General features: G+C 38.3%; 1 protein-coding gene across 1 annotated transcript; it reads right to left on the bottom strand.

Annotated features, from left to right (window-relative positions):
• Positions 1 to 10,396: 10,396 nt before the first annotated feature.
• LOC149831387 (auxin response factor 16-like) lies at positions 10,397 to 19,572 on the bottom strand. Its single transcript, XM_090012044.1, has 13 exons — positions 18,410 to 19,572; positions 16,967 to 17,079; positions 16,775 to 16,873; positions 16,616 to 16,672; positions 16,223 to 16,378; positions 16,049 to 16,133; positions 15,701 to 15,791; positions 15,403 to 15,567; positions 15,104 to 15,302; positions 14,878 to 15,016; positions 12,423 to 14,125; positions 11,330 to 11,520; positions 10,397 to 10,983 (listed from the first exon to the last, which is right to left on the bottom strand). Exons 1-13 carry the CDS (start codon positions 18,531 to 18,533, stop codon positions 10,842 to 10,844), a joined length of 3,264 nt encoding a protein of 1,087 aa, XP_089868170.1. The 5' UTR covers positions 18,534 to 19,572; the 3' UTR covers positions 10,397 to 10,841.
• Positions 19,573 to 19,787: the final 215 nt, after the last annotated feature.

Here is a 19,787-nt window from a genome sequence, read left to right as displayed (position 1 = left end):
GTGCCGGGGGTTTCAGTCACTGGAATACATAAGTAAGGGCTTTTCGGTCATTCTGATGAACTTTCCAGGAGTGTCCTGTCATTAATAAAGTTGTTCAAGGGCAAATTTGTTAAGTGCTCGAAATTGAATGCGGTCAATGGAGAGTTCGGGAATGTTGTAGCGAACTCCGCATTCGCGTCACGAGGGTGTCAAAAGAACGCCAATGGGGGGTTGAACCGCTACTTTTTGACATCGTCACAGACTCGTTCGTCGGACGCGTGCCCACAGCGTGCTTGACGTGCGACTGAGTGCAACCTATGCCATAAAGATTCGTCGACACGAGGGTTCGACTCGCATTTTTCAGAAAATAAGATACGAGGACACAGAAATTTTCAGTTTTTTTAATCATTACAAACCTTTTTAATATTTTATGGTAAAAATGCAATTTTATTGAAAAATATTAAAATAGGTCGTATCAGTGTCCATGTCGGCGTGTCCAAAGCATGTCTGCTTGTGTCACTAGGGACACACCCAAAATGGTGTGTCCCTGTGACATAGAGTGCAACGGGGTGGGTTCAGATGGGTCTAAAAATTGGATTAAAACCCTATCCAATCTAAATTGGGTTTAGGTGTAGGTCTTGATATAACCGAAATTATAGAATCGCATGGATTAATGGGTTCGGAGTATAACTCCGATCATATGTAAACAGGTTAGGTTTTATGTAGACCTATTTTTAATTAGGTATAAAAGAGTGGTGGAGCCACGAATCTAAAAGTAAGGTGGGCACAAATGCACATTGAAAAAGGGAAAAAAGTATAATGAACCTATAATTAAATATTTGTGCTATAAAAAATTAAATCCTATAAAAAATTAAATATATATATAATAATTAAAAAACCCAAACTCTTAAAATTCTAAATTTATAACTAAAATCAAGCACCTATAATCAAGTTCAATGATGATTAAAGAAAAAATACATAAATACCTAATGCAAATTAGAAATAATTTAAAAATTTTAAAACTTAATAAAATATTCATGATTCATGTTGTTTAAAAAATAAAAAACTAAATCCCAAGCAAACATCATTCATATATATACGATAATTAAAAAAACTAAAATTTAAGTTTCCAACTAAAATTAAGCACCCAAAAGGGTTTGGTATAGTGGGATGGGACCTAAGCGGCTAGGTAGGTGGTCTAAGTTCAAATCCCATGTGTCACACCTTCTGCAAGTCGAACTATGGTGCCTTTTTAGGGAAACTGATAAGTCCACAGAGTTTTACATTGTCAGAAGAACTAGATAAGTATGGGTGGCAATCTGGTAGGGTTGGTGGGTCAGCATACCTCAACCCGAACCCGACCCGTTTATTAAACGGGTAACCCGACATGACCCGCCAACCCGCTTAATAAACTGGTTAGGTCGGGTAAATGGGTTGGCAGGTTGGCGGGTCGGGTCGTCGGGTTGGCGGGTTGACCCGCCCGCCTAACCCGTTTATTAAACGGGTCAACCGGGTTTGCGGGTTGGCATACCCCTAACACGAACCCGACCTGTTTAATAAACGGGTTAGGCGGGTCGACCCATTTATTAAACGGGTTCATTTTTGCCCAACCCGAACCCGCCTAAGAGGCGGGTTGGCGGGTCGTGTCAGGTTTTGCCACCCCTAGTGATAAGTACTACAAGCAAAGCTAGTTAGGTCTTTGATTCTGATGGTAGTTTTTCATGTAAATATAAAAAAATTAAAATTAAGCACATAGAATCACGCTTGGTTGATTAAAAATAAAAATACTAAGGTATTGAATATTCACCTCATTTAAAAAGCCACCTAAATTTTAATTGAAAAAAAAGTAAAAAAAAAAAAAACTAAAACTTAATTAAATATTTATGTTATTTAAAAAAACTAAATATAAAACCTAAATCGTAACCAACATTATATATATATATATAATAATAATAATTAAGAAAACTTTAAAATTTTAAGTTTGTAAGTAAAATCATACTTGGATCCAGAACAATCAAAAATTGCAAAACCTCCGTCGATCTGACCCTTGCAGCCCTACCTTTATCTAGGGATATGAATAGATCAGATTTTATTCGATGTCCCGACCAAATTCAACTGCATTTAGTAGGATTTGGTAAGTCAAAACCACATCCGTTTATAAGTAGATGCATATATGGTTTTGAATTTTTACTACCAATTTCAACGAATGTCCAGATTTAACAAATATCCGATTTTGTTTCGCATACAACCCAAATCCGAACTATTTTCATCCCTAATTTCGTCGTAGTTCTTTATTGTACTAATTGGGCCATATCCAATATATTTAGTTGTGGTCCCTTGAGTTAGCAAATGGTGGATCCGTCTCCAACCTGACCAATTGCAGAAGAAATAAAAGTAAGCAGATGCGCAGAATATTAGGGATGTCAATGGATCGGCTTTGACTTGGAGATGTAACAAAATCTGAGTCCAATTAATGAGATTTGGCAAACAAACCAGCACCCAATTAATAATAGGATTCAAGTTTGGTATGCAGCTTTGTATCCAAACCCTAATATGAGTCTGAACTGAATCTGAAACCAACAGATAATCTGAAGTGGTTACATATATAGATCATATCTAATAAGCTATCTGGATCCAGGTTTGGTATTACCCTTTTCCATTCAGAATCTAAATCTAAGTCCAAGTACACAAGATTTGACTAAATCAAATTTAGTATATCCCTAATTGATATACGTTAGTCCATATTGATTAAACCAAAGGGTTGGAAGCTTAAAATTGACAGCATAAATAAAAGCTTCAGGTTTTCAAGACATGGAGTCAGAGTCTGACACATGAGGCAGGGGTGAGCAGTGATCAACTGATTCAAGGGTGCAACTTTTGGTCTAAGAGTTCTTAGCCTGTGATCTGATGTAACTTGACTTGATCTCCTAAAAAAGAAAGTGAGGTTGATGGTGCCAATACTCGAAAACACAAAAAATGATAGAAAAGTAAAATTAGAGATAAACATGCCCTAATAAATAAAATTAAATAAAATAATAAAAATAGATGAAGAGATGGAGCTTAACAGAAGCTTAGGTAGCCCTCCTAATGACTCTAATGAGCATGATGAATCCGGTAGAGCTTTCACAAGATTAAGACTCAAAGGGCTTGGGTACGGTAAGGTGGACTTGGTGGGACAGTGAATCTAGACATAGGTTGTAAGATTCATAATTTTTTAGTCAATTTCTAAATAAAAATAAAAAGTATTTTTTATGTAATTTCATCATATTGACATGGAATATGAAACAAAAAGAATTTTGCATAGCCAATTATACTTAGGACGTATGTATTCTCAAGGATATATGCTCAAACACTCAGGGAGCTATATCTCACTAATTTAACAAAATGAGAGAATTTTGCGAAGCCAATCTATTTTATCTTGTCTAGACAAAAAAAATGTACTCTCTTATTTTTGGCAAAAAATATCAACAAAAATCCAAAAATACGTGGGCCCCACTACAATATCTTGTGGGCCCTACATAAACATCTCACAAAAATATCTTCTAGGATCCATATAAATATCTCATGAAAATATCTAGTAAGTTTCATCGGGATATACATATCATTTTATTACTTTAGCCTTAAGTTTAGATCTTGATCAGATGGTTTGGATAGATCGGATCCAGTCCTTACCCACACCTAAGATCCATAGTATTGGCTATAAATAAGCGGAGACCCCGCTCTTAGAAAATCGTCCCCTCCTCTCTCTTATTTTCTCTCTCCTCTCTCCCCTTTCTCTCTCTTGGTTCTAGCATGTACCTTAAACCTGCTTCACCTAGACTGAACCCAGTAGTTGAGTTAAGACCCATTGGCCTTAACCGTTTGACCTTCTCTATTTTTTTCTTGACTAGGTCCAACCCATCATACCTAGACTAGCCCACTTGAGGTAGGTTTGAACCTAGTTGGACCTAAACAAGTTCAATCTAATTTTTGCCTATACCTCTCTGATTCACTACGCCGACAAGTTCTATATGACACACTTTTGATTATGAACATATCGAATGTAAGGATGTGCTGGCCATGACCTACGAGCACCTTTACGTTGCGCTAAGCCATCTCTGTCGGATTTTGGTAGGTTTTCATGCCGTTCTTTCTCTTTCAAGTTATTTTATTGAAATAACTATTATGTACAGTAGGATTTTTCTTACCGTATACCTTTCTAAAACAATATATGGCCTTAGTCCTTAGTTCACACCCTTTAGGCCACTGTAAGCTTGCTTTAGTATTCATGCGTGTGCCATTGCAAGTATTTTTCGATATTAACAACGAATTATGTGTCGTAAGGTCTTAGTCCTTAGTTTATGCCCTCTAAACAACCGCAAGTTTGCTTCAGTCTACGTGCATATCCTTATAACTACTTTTCTATTATATATATATATATATATATTGCTTTACACATTTTACTTAGCCTGATGCGTGATTTCATTCACGTGACCCTGTTTTACATACTTTAATTTGTCATTGCACTATTATGAGCATAAACTCTTATTTTGTGCACTTCACTTAGCTCGATGCGTGGTTTCATTCACTAGACTTTGTTTATGCATTTTACTTAGTTCAATATGTGGTTTCACTCACTCGACCCTGCTTTTTGCACTTTATTTTGTTGTCATGTTGTTATGTGTATAGGCTCATGTTTTTAATAAATATATTTGCGCTATAATAAGAGTACAAATGGTGACTGATCTCTATCACCTAAAGCGATTCAAAATGTTTTGTCTCGTTCAAAATATTGTTTCACGAAGAAACCCTTATTGAAAATGTTTTAGATTTAAGCAAAACCTCATTTACGTAAACATCTAAGTCACTAGTGTAAGGTCTAACTAAGGTCCAGGTTTTTGATAAATCATGAGAGATGAAAAGTATGCACATCGATGCTCATTTATCCAAAAATGAACATAGTGATTTCTCTGTTAAATAGGGAAGATGCTATCGAAATTTTTGATAAGATGTTCGTTGAGCTAAAAAGAACATAGCCCTTTGCCTGTTAAATATTGGAGATGGTGCCAAAATTTTTGGCAAAATACTTACCTAAGTTAGTATGGAAGGCTTGATGATTAGAACCCTACCAAGATGACTCATTTTATTTCTGCCTTCAAGGACATCATACTTGTAAGAAGGGCCATTGCATTAGAGTAGTTGTTGCACCTTGTTAGGTCAATGCTTATTGCGGACGTCTAAGTAGTCAATCAAAAGTGATTGTTTATTATGCATACCTTTGTCATCTACTAAATACTCGTAAGCACTGTTGTGTCAGAGTTGGTTATTCACCCGCAAGAGGTGAAGCGCTCATGAAGGTCGTAGATGTCACGAACGATGTCTACAAGCATATAAACAAAAATAACAGTAGACCCTTTTCACACGAAAACCAGTTCGTGCTTTAAAAAACTGATTGGGGTTGGGTTCATATTCTATTTACGCAGAATGCACTGGATTGCCTATGTAGCCCTCGATGTTTTAATAAAAATGATTATGTCATCGAACCCCTTCAGGACTTATGCTCATCGTGAAAGACGATAATGGTTCCACCTTGAGTGATATACATTATTTTATGAACCAAAGAGTTCAGGCGATCTTTCAGTCTTCCGGTCACTCAGAGGTTAGTAGGTCGAGTTATCCTTAAGATTCAAAGGTAGACCCAATTACTGCAATAGAAAGATGCATCTGAAATGACCTAACGAGGGTTGTCCGATAAAATCTGTCGCCTCGTTATAGACAAGGTTACTCAAGCTTCTGAGCACACAATAATATATAAAATAATAAACACCTAGACAACTTGATTTTGTTGAAGTTTAGTTCTCCTGCGTACTAGGTTTTTTTCATAATTATCTACAATGTTTTCATAATTATCGAAATAATGCATTAGTTATAGGTACACTGACGAATAAATGAATGTATGTCCGTTAGTACTACTTATGTATCACCTTATATAAGGTACTGATCTCGATACACTATTGGACCGATCACGTGAATGACCCAAATTGTAATTGTATGGCTAGGTTAGGCTCAAGGAACTCCTACTTTATTCCATGGGATACCTATATGCTAAGCCATGGAGACTTGAGCTACGATGTTTTCAACTGCAGCACTTAAGTGACATTTTATATTTTTAACATATTATACTTGTTAGAATTTGATTGCTTTTCTACTAGACCAGAAATGGTTCTGACCATGTTTTATGGAGGATACGGGTACTGGACCCGCAATTTGATATATAGAGCAGAGCAGCATCAAGATCTAAGGTTTCTCCAAGCTTTGTTGCATATTTTATTTACAAATCTAGTTTATTTAGTACTGCTTTACCAAATACTATTATTTATAATAAATTACTCATTTCGGTTTGCTTAAATGAAATATTTTGATAGACAATAAGAGATTGGTCACATACCTATGACTTGTCCGACATTTTCTAAAATCGATGACTAACTATCATTTATTTCTGCTGCTAAAGTCCTTTTCCAATTCTGATGCAAAGAAAAAAAATCATAAAATTTAAACAAAGTTTTGTTTTGGAAATCCAGGACATTATATAGGGGATGGCTAGAGAGCTTAGCAAGGTGAGGCTTAAGGCTAAGATAATCTCTCAAAACAATACTCGTATAGATAGGCTCTTGACTCTAGATGCTAGGTCTTAGATGTTGAAAGAGAGAAAATGATTACTATTTATAGGTTTTCTGGTGAATTTGGATCCTAAATGGTGAAATTCTACATCCATATATCCATATCTACTTGATATGCAATATTGGCCAAAAAATTAATGTGGTAGATTTGATAGCCTGTTGGATTTAATTAAAGGATCATAAATAAGCTTTTTGGTAGGCTGGGAGGATAAGTTTTGGCTTAAGAAAGGTTCATCCACAAAATCCAAGGTTTTTGGAAGGTGTAGATAAGGTTTATCCTTATTTTTGTGCATTTTCGGCCAAAGCTGAAAGTTTTTGTCGGACAACAAGTAGGGTTTAAGGGTCAAGTCTGATGACAATGAGGGTATCCGGGTCTAATGACAATTGACTTGCCGTCAGACAAACATGCTTGGACTGCTACGATAAGTTGACTTATTTTAGTCATATCTTTCTAACTGGGTATCCTTTTGAGGTGAGATTTTGTGTGTTGGAAAGATAACATTCTTTACTTTAAATCATATTTTAAGTAAAAATCGAATTCAATAGATTTAAAGGTTAAAATAAAACTCAAAGTGGAGCCTACCTAAAAACAAGTTTTAATTGGGTAGGGTTGTGCACAAACATTGAAATAACTCGATTTTTATCATGTTTGAAAGCTAGGGCTCTCTAGTTTCAACTTTCTTTTAGAAAAACTTCAAAAATGTCTTTTTTTTAAGTCAAAAATATAGTGAAAGTTGAAAGTTTGTTGGTAAGACTGTTTTTCGAGACATGACCCTTGACACAAGACAACTAGGTCAAAATTGGGGTGTCTATAGAATGTTGGACTGCCATGAAGATATGATACATTTCTTTATAATGATCAATATCATCAGGTTGGATAATTCTCTCAATCCATATCTATAACTTGAAAATTTATCAGGGTTACTTGGTCCAAATGGCTTTGGCAAAACTGTACCCATTCTTCACAATAGGTTTCCTCTCATATTTTACCCAGCATTCTTCTTACCATATTTCATATTCTGCTTCAACTTCAATTTTTAATTTCAAATCTCCAATCCAATTCTCATATTCAGCATTATTTCTAAAAGTGATGAGTTTAGGTTGGAGGTAGGGTCAAAAAACTATGGTTGAGATGAGTTCTTCTGGTTCATCAACTTCTTGATTTTATTGGTTTATCTGAAGTAGGTCACATTTTTTTGCATACTTTTCAAGGGTTTCTATTGGTTCATAAAAGATGAAGATATGACCCATAGCTGACTCAAGAGAATCTGACTCTTCTGCCACATGAACCAATTGACGTAAGTGTCTTTGTTCAAATGGTTCCCACTCTCTCCATGTAGGGTTTCTTTCAAATTCATCAACCCATTCTTCTTATCACATTTCATACTTTCTCTGCATTTCTACCTCATATTTGAGATTTTTGATCCAATTGGTATGTTTCTAGTTGTTCTCGTACATCACTACTTCTAGAGGAAGGTGTGGACAAAAGACCATCCTTGCAATTGGGGTTTTTGAATTCTCATCTTGATTTTGGCTTGGTTGGCTCAATGAAAAGATGCATCCATTATCTACCTATTCATTAATGATCTCCACTAGAGCAAAAGTGAATATGATGTGACCTCAACATGGCTCTGGAAAATCCTCTTCTTCCTCCAGTAAGAAACACAAAGAAGGTTTAAACTCTTTTGGCGGGTCAAACTCATCATGACTTGGAATTCTCTAGAAGTTTCTTGGATGATGCTCTTCATATCGAGCTATCATGATGATTGTCTTGAGATGGCGTTTATGGACCATTTCCCTGAAAGTATTATGGATGTGATTTCTCCCAAAGTATAAGTTTCATCCTTTTCTTATATTGTGGGCATATCTGTCAACTTATCAATTCTGAGAAGCATGGGCTAAGTCAATATGATAGTTGGGTCATCTGCAAATATCACCACAATCTAGTCTTTTAAGGAAATCATAACACATTGGTGGTAAGTATATGGAATCACCTTGCATGAAGCATTTGACGAAGAACTTTTTGAAAAAATTTAGTTTACTACTTAGTGCATTTTGCTGAAGTCCAGCTCGAACAACCACAAAACAACAATGCAATTATTTTCTTGACAAAGTTATAAAACAAAGCATAGACACATACAATTATATTTCTACTGACATGAATCCGAAACGTTGGGCTAATTGTTACTTTCAAGCAAAAAGATATGACTGGTTAACATGTAATATAGTAGAGAGCTTCAATTTATGGATTCTCGTCATATGTGATAAGCCCCTAATTCCACACATTGAAAAGCTTCATCTCATGTTGATGAAACAGTTTGAGAAAAAAAAGATTACGAGGTATCATATGATAGGCATTGTGGTGCCGAAGCTAAAAGAAAAGCTAGAAAAATTGAAGAAAAATGCACAATAAATACATGTAGAATGAGTGAATTACCTCTAACAATGGTACAAAGCCCGCGACTGATCTCACAATTATAGTGTTGATATTCAGAGATGCTTATGCTCTTGCGAAGGGTGGCAGGTTAGCGAGATTTCTTACAAATATGTGATTACATTCATTTTGTATGAGAGTAACCTACTAAAGGATTATTGTGATAAGTGGTTCAAAGTTGAATCATATAGAGTGAAGTATAATTAATATTCATTCTTTCTGGTGGCGGATAATATTTCACACATCACTTTACCTACTCATATATATATATATATATATATATATATATATATATATATATATATATATATACCACAAGTGGTTCGCAAAGCATGGCGACCTAAGGTTAATAAATAAAGAAAGTGATATATATATATATATATATATATATATATATATATATAGAGAGAGAGAGAGAGAGAGAGAGAGTAATGTATTCCTTAAGCCCCCTTTTTCATTAAGTCTAGTTAGGCCCCTTCAAAAATCGTAGTTTTACGTTTTTTTTTCTTAAGTCCAACACCATAGATGTGATATATAGGTTTTGTTCAGTGGGAACCAGCTTTTGAATTGCCAGAATTTTACCTGTATACAGGTTTTTTTAGTTATCCAAAATTAATGGCTACGAAGGACCAGTTTTTTCTAGCTCACAAAAATAACTTTTTCGTTTAAAAAACATGGTCCAAGAGTCGATTCCCACTGAATTGAACATGCTAAACATATCTAACAGTTCAGATTTATTATAAAACACTTAAAACCTATGGGGCAGAAAGAGAAATTGGGCCTATATATATATATATATATATATATATATATATATATATATATATATATACACTCATTCTGCACCGTTAAACCCCATAGTTTGAAGCATTTTATGATAGATCTAAACCGTTAGATGTGTTTAACATGCTTGATTTAGTGAGAATCAACTCTTCGATCATGTTTTTTTGACTAAAAAATATATTTTTATGAGCCGGGAAAAACTGATACCTTCATAGCCATTGATTTTGGATCACCAAAAAAACCCATATACAGGTCAGATTCGGGTGATCCAAAAGCCATTCCCACTAAACAAAACTATAGATCACATGGTGTTATGTGAGAAAAAACACAAAAAACTACGATTTTCAAAAGGGCCTAATTGGGTAGAAGGAGAAATTGGGGCAGAACCAGCGCATTACTCTCTCTCTCTCTCTCTCTCTATATATATATATATATATATATATATATATATATATATATATATATATATATATATAATTCACAGTGCAGGCACTCCGAAAACCTGCGCCATGAAGGCAAGAAGCCCAATCATATTCTGTCGTAGGTTTAACATTTTCTTATATACACCATTAAAGTTGAGAATTGTGACAACCATTTGAAGAACATAAGAGAAAAACAGAAAAATAAGAGCAAAGATGGATACTTCCGCTCTTGTGAGCTTCAAAAAAAAATTTCTACCATACAGTAGCTCACCCGGTTGGCAGAGAGGGAAATCGCCTACCTTTGTGGGACTATCTTCCCTGCTTGTCTGTCTTAGCACAAGCCTGTGCGACAATGAACCCACACTAACAGCAACCAGCAGATCTGCTGTTGGGGTAGACTGTAAGGGCATGGTAATGCTCATTCGACGAATACAGGCTAATGCCCACCATCTCCAACCATGGGCAAGCAAAAGCCAAACATCGCCATGGTGACGCCATTGTAGCCCTGCACTATTGGTCAAATGAAGCTAAGGAGTGATTGCCTGAGTTATCCTCGCAGTAGCCTCACTGCATATTTACATTATCCTGTGATCCGCTACACGGCTGATTTGGTATCTGCATGTTCCCCAGATCACCATCAAGACTCATCTGCTGGACTTCAGCGGATGAAAGTATTTTGATGCTCTGAACACAGCTCACAAACTCCCTGAAGAAAACCAAAGAAATATTCAACAATCTGCAGCTTGATCTTCTCAGGTGATCTATGCACCTGAACATGCCAATATTCACGCAGATAGATTCGAGTTGCTGCAACAGTGGCTGTGGCATTGCAAAAAATGCCATGAAGTAAAGAGACAGTCCAATGGGCACAGATGAGAGAGAACCTGCATCTGAGGGCCACAAATGCATGGGTCTGTAACCAGGGGTGTACAACCATATTTTTATTCCAGGACCTATGTGGTCATCTAATTAATTGAAGAGTCATGAACACGTGGGTGGATCTATAGATGGGAATAAAGGAAGATGGGACAATAATTCAACAAGAAACTTACTCCCAAGGGTCATCTCCCACGAGCAAAACGTCATTTTCATGGTCAACATAGACCAGCTTCCAGCAACTAGTTTGTGGAACCTCAAGCTGCCCTTGAATTCCAAACCTGCAGGCAAGGTCATGACGAAGCTCATCATATCCCTTGTAACGTGCGACATCGATTGACCTCCCCACTGAACCCCGCTTGTACACCTGTAAAGGAAGGTTTTAGTCCACATGGTTAACAGAAATCTTCTGTCATGAAATTCTCGAAGTCCAGGTCTAAACAACACCTCTTAAAAAGTTTCACAACCAAACAAAGCTAAAACACTCTCTGGAAGGAAAGAAAACAGGCAAGAAAATAAAAATCAAAGTTGCATGGTACAGCTAAAACAAGACATGATTGGCACTAACAGTAGTAAGAATCATATTTTCATTCAAAAAAGAGAAGAATCATATCAGCGACTGACAACTTGAACTTGGTTGGGTAGACTGAGACCACTACATACAGTAAAGATGAATAAGAAATGGGCAAAACTCCTCCAATATAATAACCAAACGGATGCTCATTGGAGACCACCATTTGTTCCAACTTGTAAAAGTTGTCGGTGTTTCAAGTTATTTTTGGAAGTTTCCCTGAATTACAACAATGTAGCAAACAGAAGATGTCGCAGACATTGACTATGTTCTGGTCAAATATTGGGCAAAAATTCTGACTTGTGACCTCGTCACACCATGTCTAATACTACTTGGTAGCAATAGCTACACAGGGAACACAGGCTGATCAAATATTTGGTAGATGGTTCAGTCAAAACCACTCAAAAGTTTGCTAGATAATGCAAAATAAGATTGTTGGGTCTTTAAAAAAGGTGTCAGGTCGCAGAAGCAGAGAAGATTGAAGATTCAAATACATCAAGAGTGCATACAAATCAAAGGCAGCCATATGAATTTCTCAAAAGTCAAAACCATGCTGATGTTCTTCTCATACAAAGTGACAGAGGAATGAATATGGGCATATATAGTTGACATTCCACCACACCCAAGAAACTTTCTTCTACGCTCAAGCAACATTCTGAGGCTTTCTGTGAAACTTGCAGCATGCAGTAGAAACATACCTTGGTAAATGTCCGCACACGCTGCAACGTCTGAGGGCGTGAGCTTTTGTTAATAAAGCTGGCTTCATTAACGGCAGTGCCATTTGAACATCCAGGCTTAAAGGACATGTCTTGAACACCAAAGGACTGAGAACACATTGCTGATGTAGATAATTCAGGCTCAATATCTCTTGGAGTACTATAACCAGAGATAATATTTTGAATGTCCTTCCCCGAACCAAATCCATTAGAGAACAGACTATCTGTCTCCAAGCCGGTCAGCAAAGGCTCATCAATGTTGACACCAAAGAGGAGATTATTTCGAGGGTCAATCTGAATGTCACCGTCTTGATTATTGTCTCTGAAAAGAGTTGAAGACAGCTGAAAAGAAGGCATATGGAAATTCTGTTGGCCACCTTCTAAGCTAAACGGTGTACAAGAAATTGCATCCAAGTGATCAGCGGTATTATTCCTCAATGATAATAGGGAAGATGCTTGATCAATTTCCTTTGTGGAATGTAACTCATGCTTTATCTGCACATTAGGCTTTAGATGCTGAGGTTCTTGAACTAAACTGCTGTTCACAGCTGGTTTGGGATCATCTGCCCTGACAGAACACTGTTGTGCTCTGTTAATGAAGTTCGAAGAGGCAGAACAGTTATTAGCGGAAGGTGACATTGAGCTTGATCGTGAATCACCATCTGTAAACGCTGAACGAGCCCGTGCAGGCAGTGACCCCTTGGCTGGAGCTTGTAGCTGGCTGGATGAGATAGGCAACAACTTTGGAGGTGGACTAACCAACTGAACCTCTTGTTGTAGTGGTTTCTGCTGTGATTGATTATGCAAAACAACATCAATCTGATGCAACAAAGGGTTCATATGATGCTGTTGATGTTGACGGTGTTGTTGTTGTTGCTGCTGCTGTTGCTGTTGTGCTGGAGAAGTTAGCTGGTTCGGAAGCTGTGCTTGTGGTGGCTGTATCTGCTGAGGCAGCAAATTTGTACTTACTTGTAATTGATGTTGTTGTTGTTGTTGCTGCTGAAATTTCTGCAACAGCTGCAGTTGAAGTTGATTTGAAGTTAATGGTAACTGTTGTTCAGATACCTGCGTCTGAGATTGCAAGCCTTGCTGTAAAAGAGAAGGTTGGACGGAGTTCTGAATGGGAAGAAGGAATTGCTGCTGGAGCTGCTGGTTTTGTCCAAGCAGTTGATGCTGTTGGAGCTTAGACTGGATGAGGCTCTGCTGCAGCAGTTGGTTTTGTAGTTGAGCCTGTGCTGATGGCTGATTAACAAAGGATTGAAGAGGTGGCAGTGGTTGTTGTTGTTGTTGTTGCTGCTGTTGATCAATAAAGTCTGGCTTTAGGTAAGGATTAGCCAGAGTCCTATCTTGCTGCTGAAGGTGATCAAGTTGTTGGGTTTGCTGCTGCAAGTTGGGCAGTCCAAACTGTAGGTTAGGTGAGGGTAGGGCATGGCCCTGGAAACCCAATTGCCTTGATGGGTCATCGATCCCAACTTTATGCAGTGATGATGTTGTGATAGAAGGGAAGTAGTCAGCTTGAGTTACTGAACCAAGAAATTGTGGGTTCTGCAGCTTCTGCTGCATGTTCATCCACTGGACTAAACTCATACCTTGTTGTATAGGGTTTTGAGCATCCTTGATGCCAATCCCATCTGTGAGCCAAGGCATTGCTCTTTTGAAGGCATTCTCTATCTCTAACTCTTCATCTGCAGAACATTAACAACTCCTGGTCAATAACAGTTAACATCGGGCCTCAAAGCATATGAACTCAAAGTTAAAAGAGATCATCAACCAGTTTTCAGCTACAAAATTTTAATGAGGGCTGGAGTTTTGAGCAGTATCAAGATGATAGGCTCAGCAATTCAGAACAAATATGGCAGTATCTTTAAGACATGTTTAACACCTCAGCAGCATCAGTAGATCAGATGTGTGAAAGCAAATCCAGGATTCACAGATCAATGGACTCACAGATAGGACCTGGTGATTGGTCGTTCAAGGGATTGATCTCCAACTCAGTCTAAACAGAAGATAAAGCAATTCGGAGAACAAAGAATGATTTACTAGCATCATCAGTGATAACAACAATGATAATGACAAGGGTGAGGATGATGACAATAATAGACAGCAAGTGGTGGTACTACAATTAACAAACAGATAGAAATTCTACAATTGTAAACCAAAAATTATGAAGAAAAGACAGATGGCAACTAATCATAACTAACAAGAATGTTGTTCGGAATATAATGGCTGAAGTATCAACAACAAGCGAACCGATGGCCCTTTTGTGGCTTTAAGATAAAACTGAACTTGAACCTAATAGCAGTTATATAGGGGGAAAATATCTGATTGCAAACTAGTAAAACACACTTCAAGTAAGAAGGTTAGCCCAGGACTCTGGGGCCCAACCAGACTTGACCCAGTTTGGCATACTTTCAACTTTGGTTTCCAAAAGACGTACCTGGCATTCCTGGTTGTCTGAAGCATTTCGGTCTAAAAAGTGGTGGAGGGCATAAATAAAATGGAGTTATAACTGGTTCTATATCCCAAAGAGAAACCCGGTTCTGCCGCTCGCCACCAGTAGATTCATCCCATCCAACCTGCTCAAGCATATAAATAACAGAATGGCTATAGGACAATGTAGATATATTAAAACCAAACTAATGAACTTGATAACAAAAGAAAACCTGAAGGTTGCGCCAATGTGAATTCTTCCATCTTATAGGATCTATGTCACTGATGCCTGTGATCGTACCCATATATCTCCGCACACCAGATTCCTCAGTTTCAAACATCATTCTGAATCGCATGCCAAGAGAAATCTGTGTTCCATATACAGCTTTATGATATTTGGAGAAGGGGATAACAAACTCTGAGGGGCTTGCTCTGTAAAACCATGCATACCCATGGATGGCAACACCAGATTAAAGAAATTTATTCGTGGGTACTAGGAAACGAGTAAGAATTATGTGTCTGTCTAATTTACCTTGGATTATAAAATACGGTGAAGGGACTATGGTTTGCAGCAGCATGTGCAGCAGCAGCGAGAATTCCTATATGCATACTGTCACTCGATAGGACTGATGAGGAAATAGCAGGTTGCTGCCGATTAGCATGTCTTATCCCCAATAAAAGCTGTGATTTCTCATCTCTGTTTGAGAAAGAAAAAAAAGGTAATTATGTAAAAGCTAATAACTTTTGAGCTCAGGATCCACAAAGAAGATGAAGACTAAAAAGCAAAGGTAACATGAATACTTGCACTCAAGATCTTCCAAAAAAAATACCTTATAAATATTGCAGAATCACCTGCAACAAGCCTCTTTGCATTGACAAACACACTCCAACCTGTTGTGAGTAGGTGCCGCTTTGGTTGACCTGGAAAAATATGTCTACATGTATCCCATCAGTAAAAGCGCAACATACAAGAACAACAGTGAGCCTGCAACTGATCTGGCACATCAACTTTGTCCAGGACTCCAGGACGAATCAGTAACTAATTGCCAAATAACACGGACAATGTCGTACTGACTGTGTTCTTGCAGATATCTGGGTGGTCAGATATCACAAACAACCATGATTATGACAGCCTAGAAGTCGCAATAACAAATTAGAAGTGCAAAATGGCCATATACCGCGATAAACATGCCGAAATGTCCATGAAACATCATGCAAGTCTCTGGCTACTAGCTCTCGAGCTGGTGGTTGCATTGAGAAGTCCTAAACAACCATGTTACTATAAGTACAAGCAAGAAACCCAAAAAAAAACATCATGCGCCAGATGAGCATAGAGAAAGACAAGCACATACCAAAGGAGGGAAGATTTTTTCAGCTGCACGCCGGGGTACAGAAAATCCACCATGTGTGCTTGTATCGCTTGCTGTAAGTGTTTTGCAGAAGAACTCTGTTGGCTGCCTACTTTGCTTCAGACCAAGATCAGATGCTAGCAATGCTTCATTGTCAAACTGCAGTACCAGAAGAACCAAAGCATTAATTTGGTGTTCACAAAGATAAGACACATCCAAAATAAGGTTCAAGAGGATAATAGATAACAAAAAGAACCAGAATATACAAACAGATAAAGAAAAAATATTAGAGTAGCCAGTAGCACAATATGGACAACCTGATTTACAGGCTGAAGAGTCTCATACAATCAGATAAACAGAAAATATTACAGTAGCAAGTAGCACACCAAGCACAACCTTATTTACAGGCTGAAGAGTCATCTGAGCATAAACCTCGTCTGTTTCTGCATCAGCCTGAATATCAAATAGAACTCTGCTAAGCAACAAGCATCCAATCCACGCATCAAGCAGAGGAGACAGTAACAAGGAACAGAAGATATTTGAAAACTACCATACATGGAGGGTGACATTGTGCAACATGCAAATCAGTTTTGAAGGAAGGTTGGGATAATTTGGGATGTGCCCATCACTTGCCTTTTGCATTGAGGCCGCAACCTAGAATTACAACATCCAAAGCCTGTTTCAGGCTCAATTCCACAGGTAACAAAAGCACAAAAGGCTGCACTTAATCAAAGTCAAAATGCACACCTGTTCACTGTGACCTTGTGGGAAGTAAACTACAAGGCAGCCAACTGGTGGCAATGAAACAAGTGGTCCAGCACATGCATGCCATAGCTCTGAATTGATAGTTTTCCGTTCTCCTGCAACCAGAATAAAAGATACAGAATGATGAAATAAAACAATACAATGTCTACATAGTATACGGAAACACAGGTCAAATCCGACATGCCAAAACACAATAACAATTCAATATCTAAAAGTGTATTGTTTTAAAAAATATATGTCTATACGTGCACACAAACACTGATTTTATTATTTATTTATACTTGCCTTTCCCATATTTGCTAACAAAAGTATACCAAACCATCAACTATATTATTAACAAGCATGTAATTTATTATCAGTCTCATATTTGTGCAGTTGAACTGCTACAAAAACTCTCAAACTGGCCAAATGCAGCTAATTTACACCACCTAAGCTCAAGCATATTGGTAAATGCATTGGTTTAAATACTAAGACAGTTCGACCAGCAAGATCAATTTTGATAAATCATGTATAACTCTCATGAAATTTTACCAAAAAAAAAAATCTCAAGAAACCACTTCACCTGCAGCATGTGTACATCAAGTCCTAAATTATAATTAGGATATTGAGATGTCTCCCTAAATTCATATTAGATGAGACACAACAAAACCTTAATTACAGCACTGGAATTATGTGAAACAAGTTCCCAATCACATTTGTCACAGATAGTAAGGACATGCTCCACTCCTATGCGAAAATAAGAGTTCAAAAAATTTCAAAGATTTGCTCACATTTATGGTGAGGATAAAGCTAGCCGCAAACAGAAAATTGGAACAAATTGGAAACAATGGATTTTTGTAAATCCTAAGACTATCATGCGATTTAATAGTGCAATTTATTACACAACTCTGTAAATTCAATAAGCAGCAGAACATGCAGAAAACCCAAACTATGCTGGGGATAGCCCCAGATAGGATTCAGCCATGCACCCATCATGCCTCCAAATTACTGTTATTTTTTCCCCTATTCTACCTAAAGATCTTCATGCATGATCAAATTATATATAGATAGACAACAACTTAATTTCTTGACTCCACCTTCATAAACACCCAGCTTTTCAGCTTTTATAGTTCTTTTTTGGTTCTAAAAGAAACTCAGGATTGAGAGGAAGTAAAATTCAAAGGGAAGGCACTTAAATGCAAAAGAAGCTCACAAAAAGGAAAATTTAATGCAATTTGTTGTCCATAAATTCTCTTTAAATAGAAATCCAAAAAAAGGATTCAAAAATCAGAATTCAACGATTTACGATGCTTCTGCATCAAATTGAAGAAACACCATCGATTCGCAACCCCAAGAAGAAGAAAAAATGGGTCCGAACAGCGATTATTAGTGTGAACCTTTTAATTGGGCACAAACGGGAAAACCCCAAATTCTCAGGGAACTCACCTTCGCCGGAATTGGCAGGAACCCCACCGGCTGCGGGAGCCTTCATCTCAAAAGCTCGCAAATCGTCCGCTGGAGGATCCGTGGGGAACGCATCAAACGAGCATTTTCCCACCAACGTTGGCATCAACTACGGCCATCCCGCTGCCAGACCGATTCTTCCCCTCTCAATAACAAAAAAATATTTGGAAATTCCCTGAAAAATCGTTCTTCACCCTCTACTTCGCGCAACAACATGAAATTTCTCCCACCACCGTTGCCGGAAAGTTTAACTCGAACTCAGAGAATTGAAATCAGCGAACGGAAATCTTCGGCCACAAAATTTTCTCTCGTAAAAGCGAGAACTCTAACAGATAGATGAGGAATTCCACGAATTCTCGTGCGTTCGATTCAAAACTGGAACGCAACTTCCTGCCGTTTAACCTGAGCTAATGTCGTTTTACTTACAGGGGAACCACCTCTCTCTCTCTCTCTCTCTCTCTCTCTCTCTCTCTCTCTCTCTCTCTCTCTCTCTCTCTCTCTCTCTCAACCGACCGAGGAGACGACGAATTCCTCCACCCCGATTACCGGGAGTCCTCGCGCGACTGGAAATTCACTCTCCGGCCGTCGTCATCAACCAAAATACTCGCTGCTCAGTCTCATTCCTCTCCCCCTTCCCCCACTTCACCGGCTCCCGTCCCCTGGGATTCACTTTTCCGGCGAACACCGACCGCAACCAAGCTCTCACTCTCTCTCTCTCCGGCCAACTACAAGTCAACAAGCGGCGCTGCGGGACAACGTCGCCGGAACTCCGAGCAGACGACCGCGAAAGGAACTCTCTCCAGCCACTCTCCGGCCGTCCGAAAGCTCAGCCAACGAGCCAGAAGGCCAACACACTCCAGAGAGGGGCCCAGCCGTCAAACTCGACCCACCGACGCCGGACGGACAACTCCGAAGCCGGCCAGAAAGCTGAAACTCGCCGTACAGATCCCGCCCCACCGTCGCCGGAGATTCGCCGACCGGACGGCCGGAACCAAACGCTAGGGAATCCCGAGTGGAGGCGATAAAACGACGCCGAAGAGCGGTTCCCGAAAAGTATAGTAAGGAGAGAAAGAAAGGTCTCCGGAGAATACGTCGGACACTTACCCCGAGAACCTTCCCTGTTTGCCGGAAAATGACATGCTCGCACGCGCCGACTCGCTGGCGCCATATAAAAGATGGTCTCCCTTTGGTGTAGGATGTCAACGAATCGGATTTTTATCCGATATCCAACCGAATCTGACTCCTAGTCGGACTCACTCAGCCAAAACAATATTCGATTATAATCAAATTTTAATATAATCTTAAAATTTTGCAATTAAATCCGAGGGATGTTTAGGTTTGATGGATATCCAAATTTGAT

The sequence above is a fragment of the Nuphar pumila genome, chromosome 7 (genome assembly GCF_984573655.1).
Source record: "Nuphar pumila chromosome 7, dmNupPumi1.hap1.1, whole genome shotgun sequence".
NCBI classification, from domain to species: Eukaryota; Viridiplantae; Streptophyta; class Magnoliopsida; order Nymphaeales; family Nymphaeaceae; genus Nuphar; species Nuphar pumila.
This window is presented reverse-complemented; position numbering and strand designations above follow the sequence as displayed.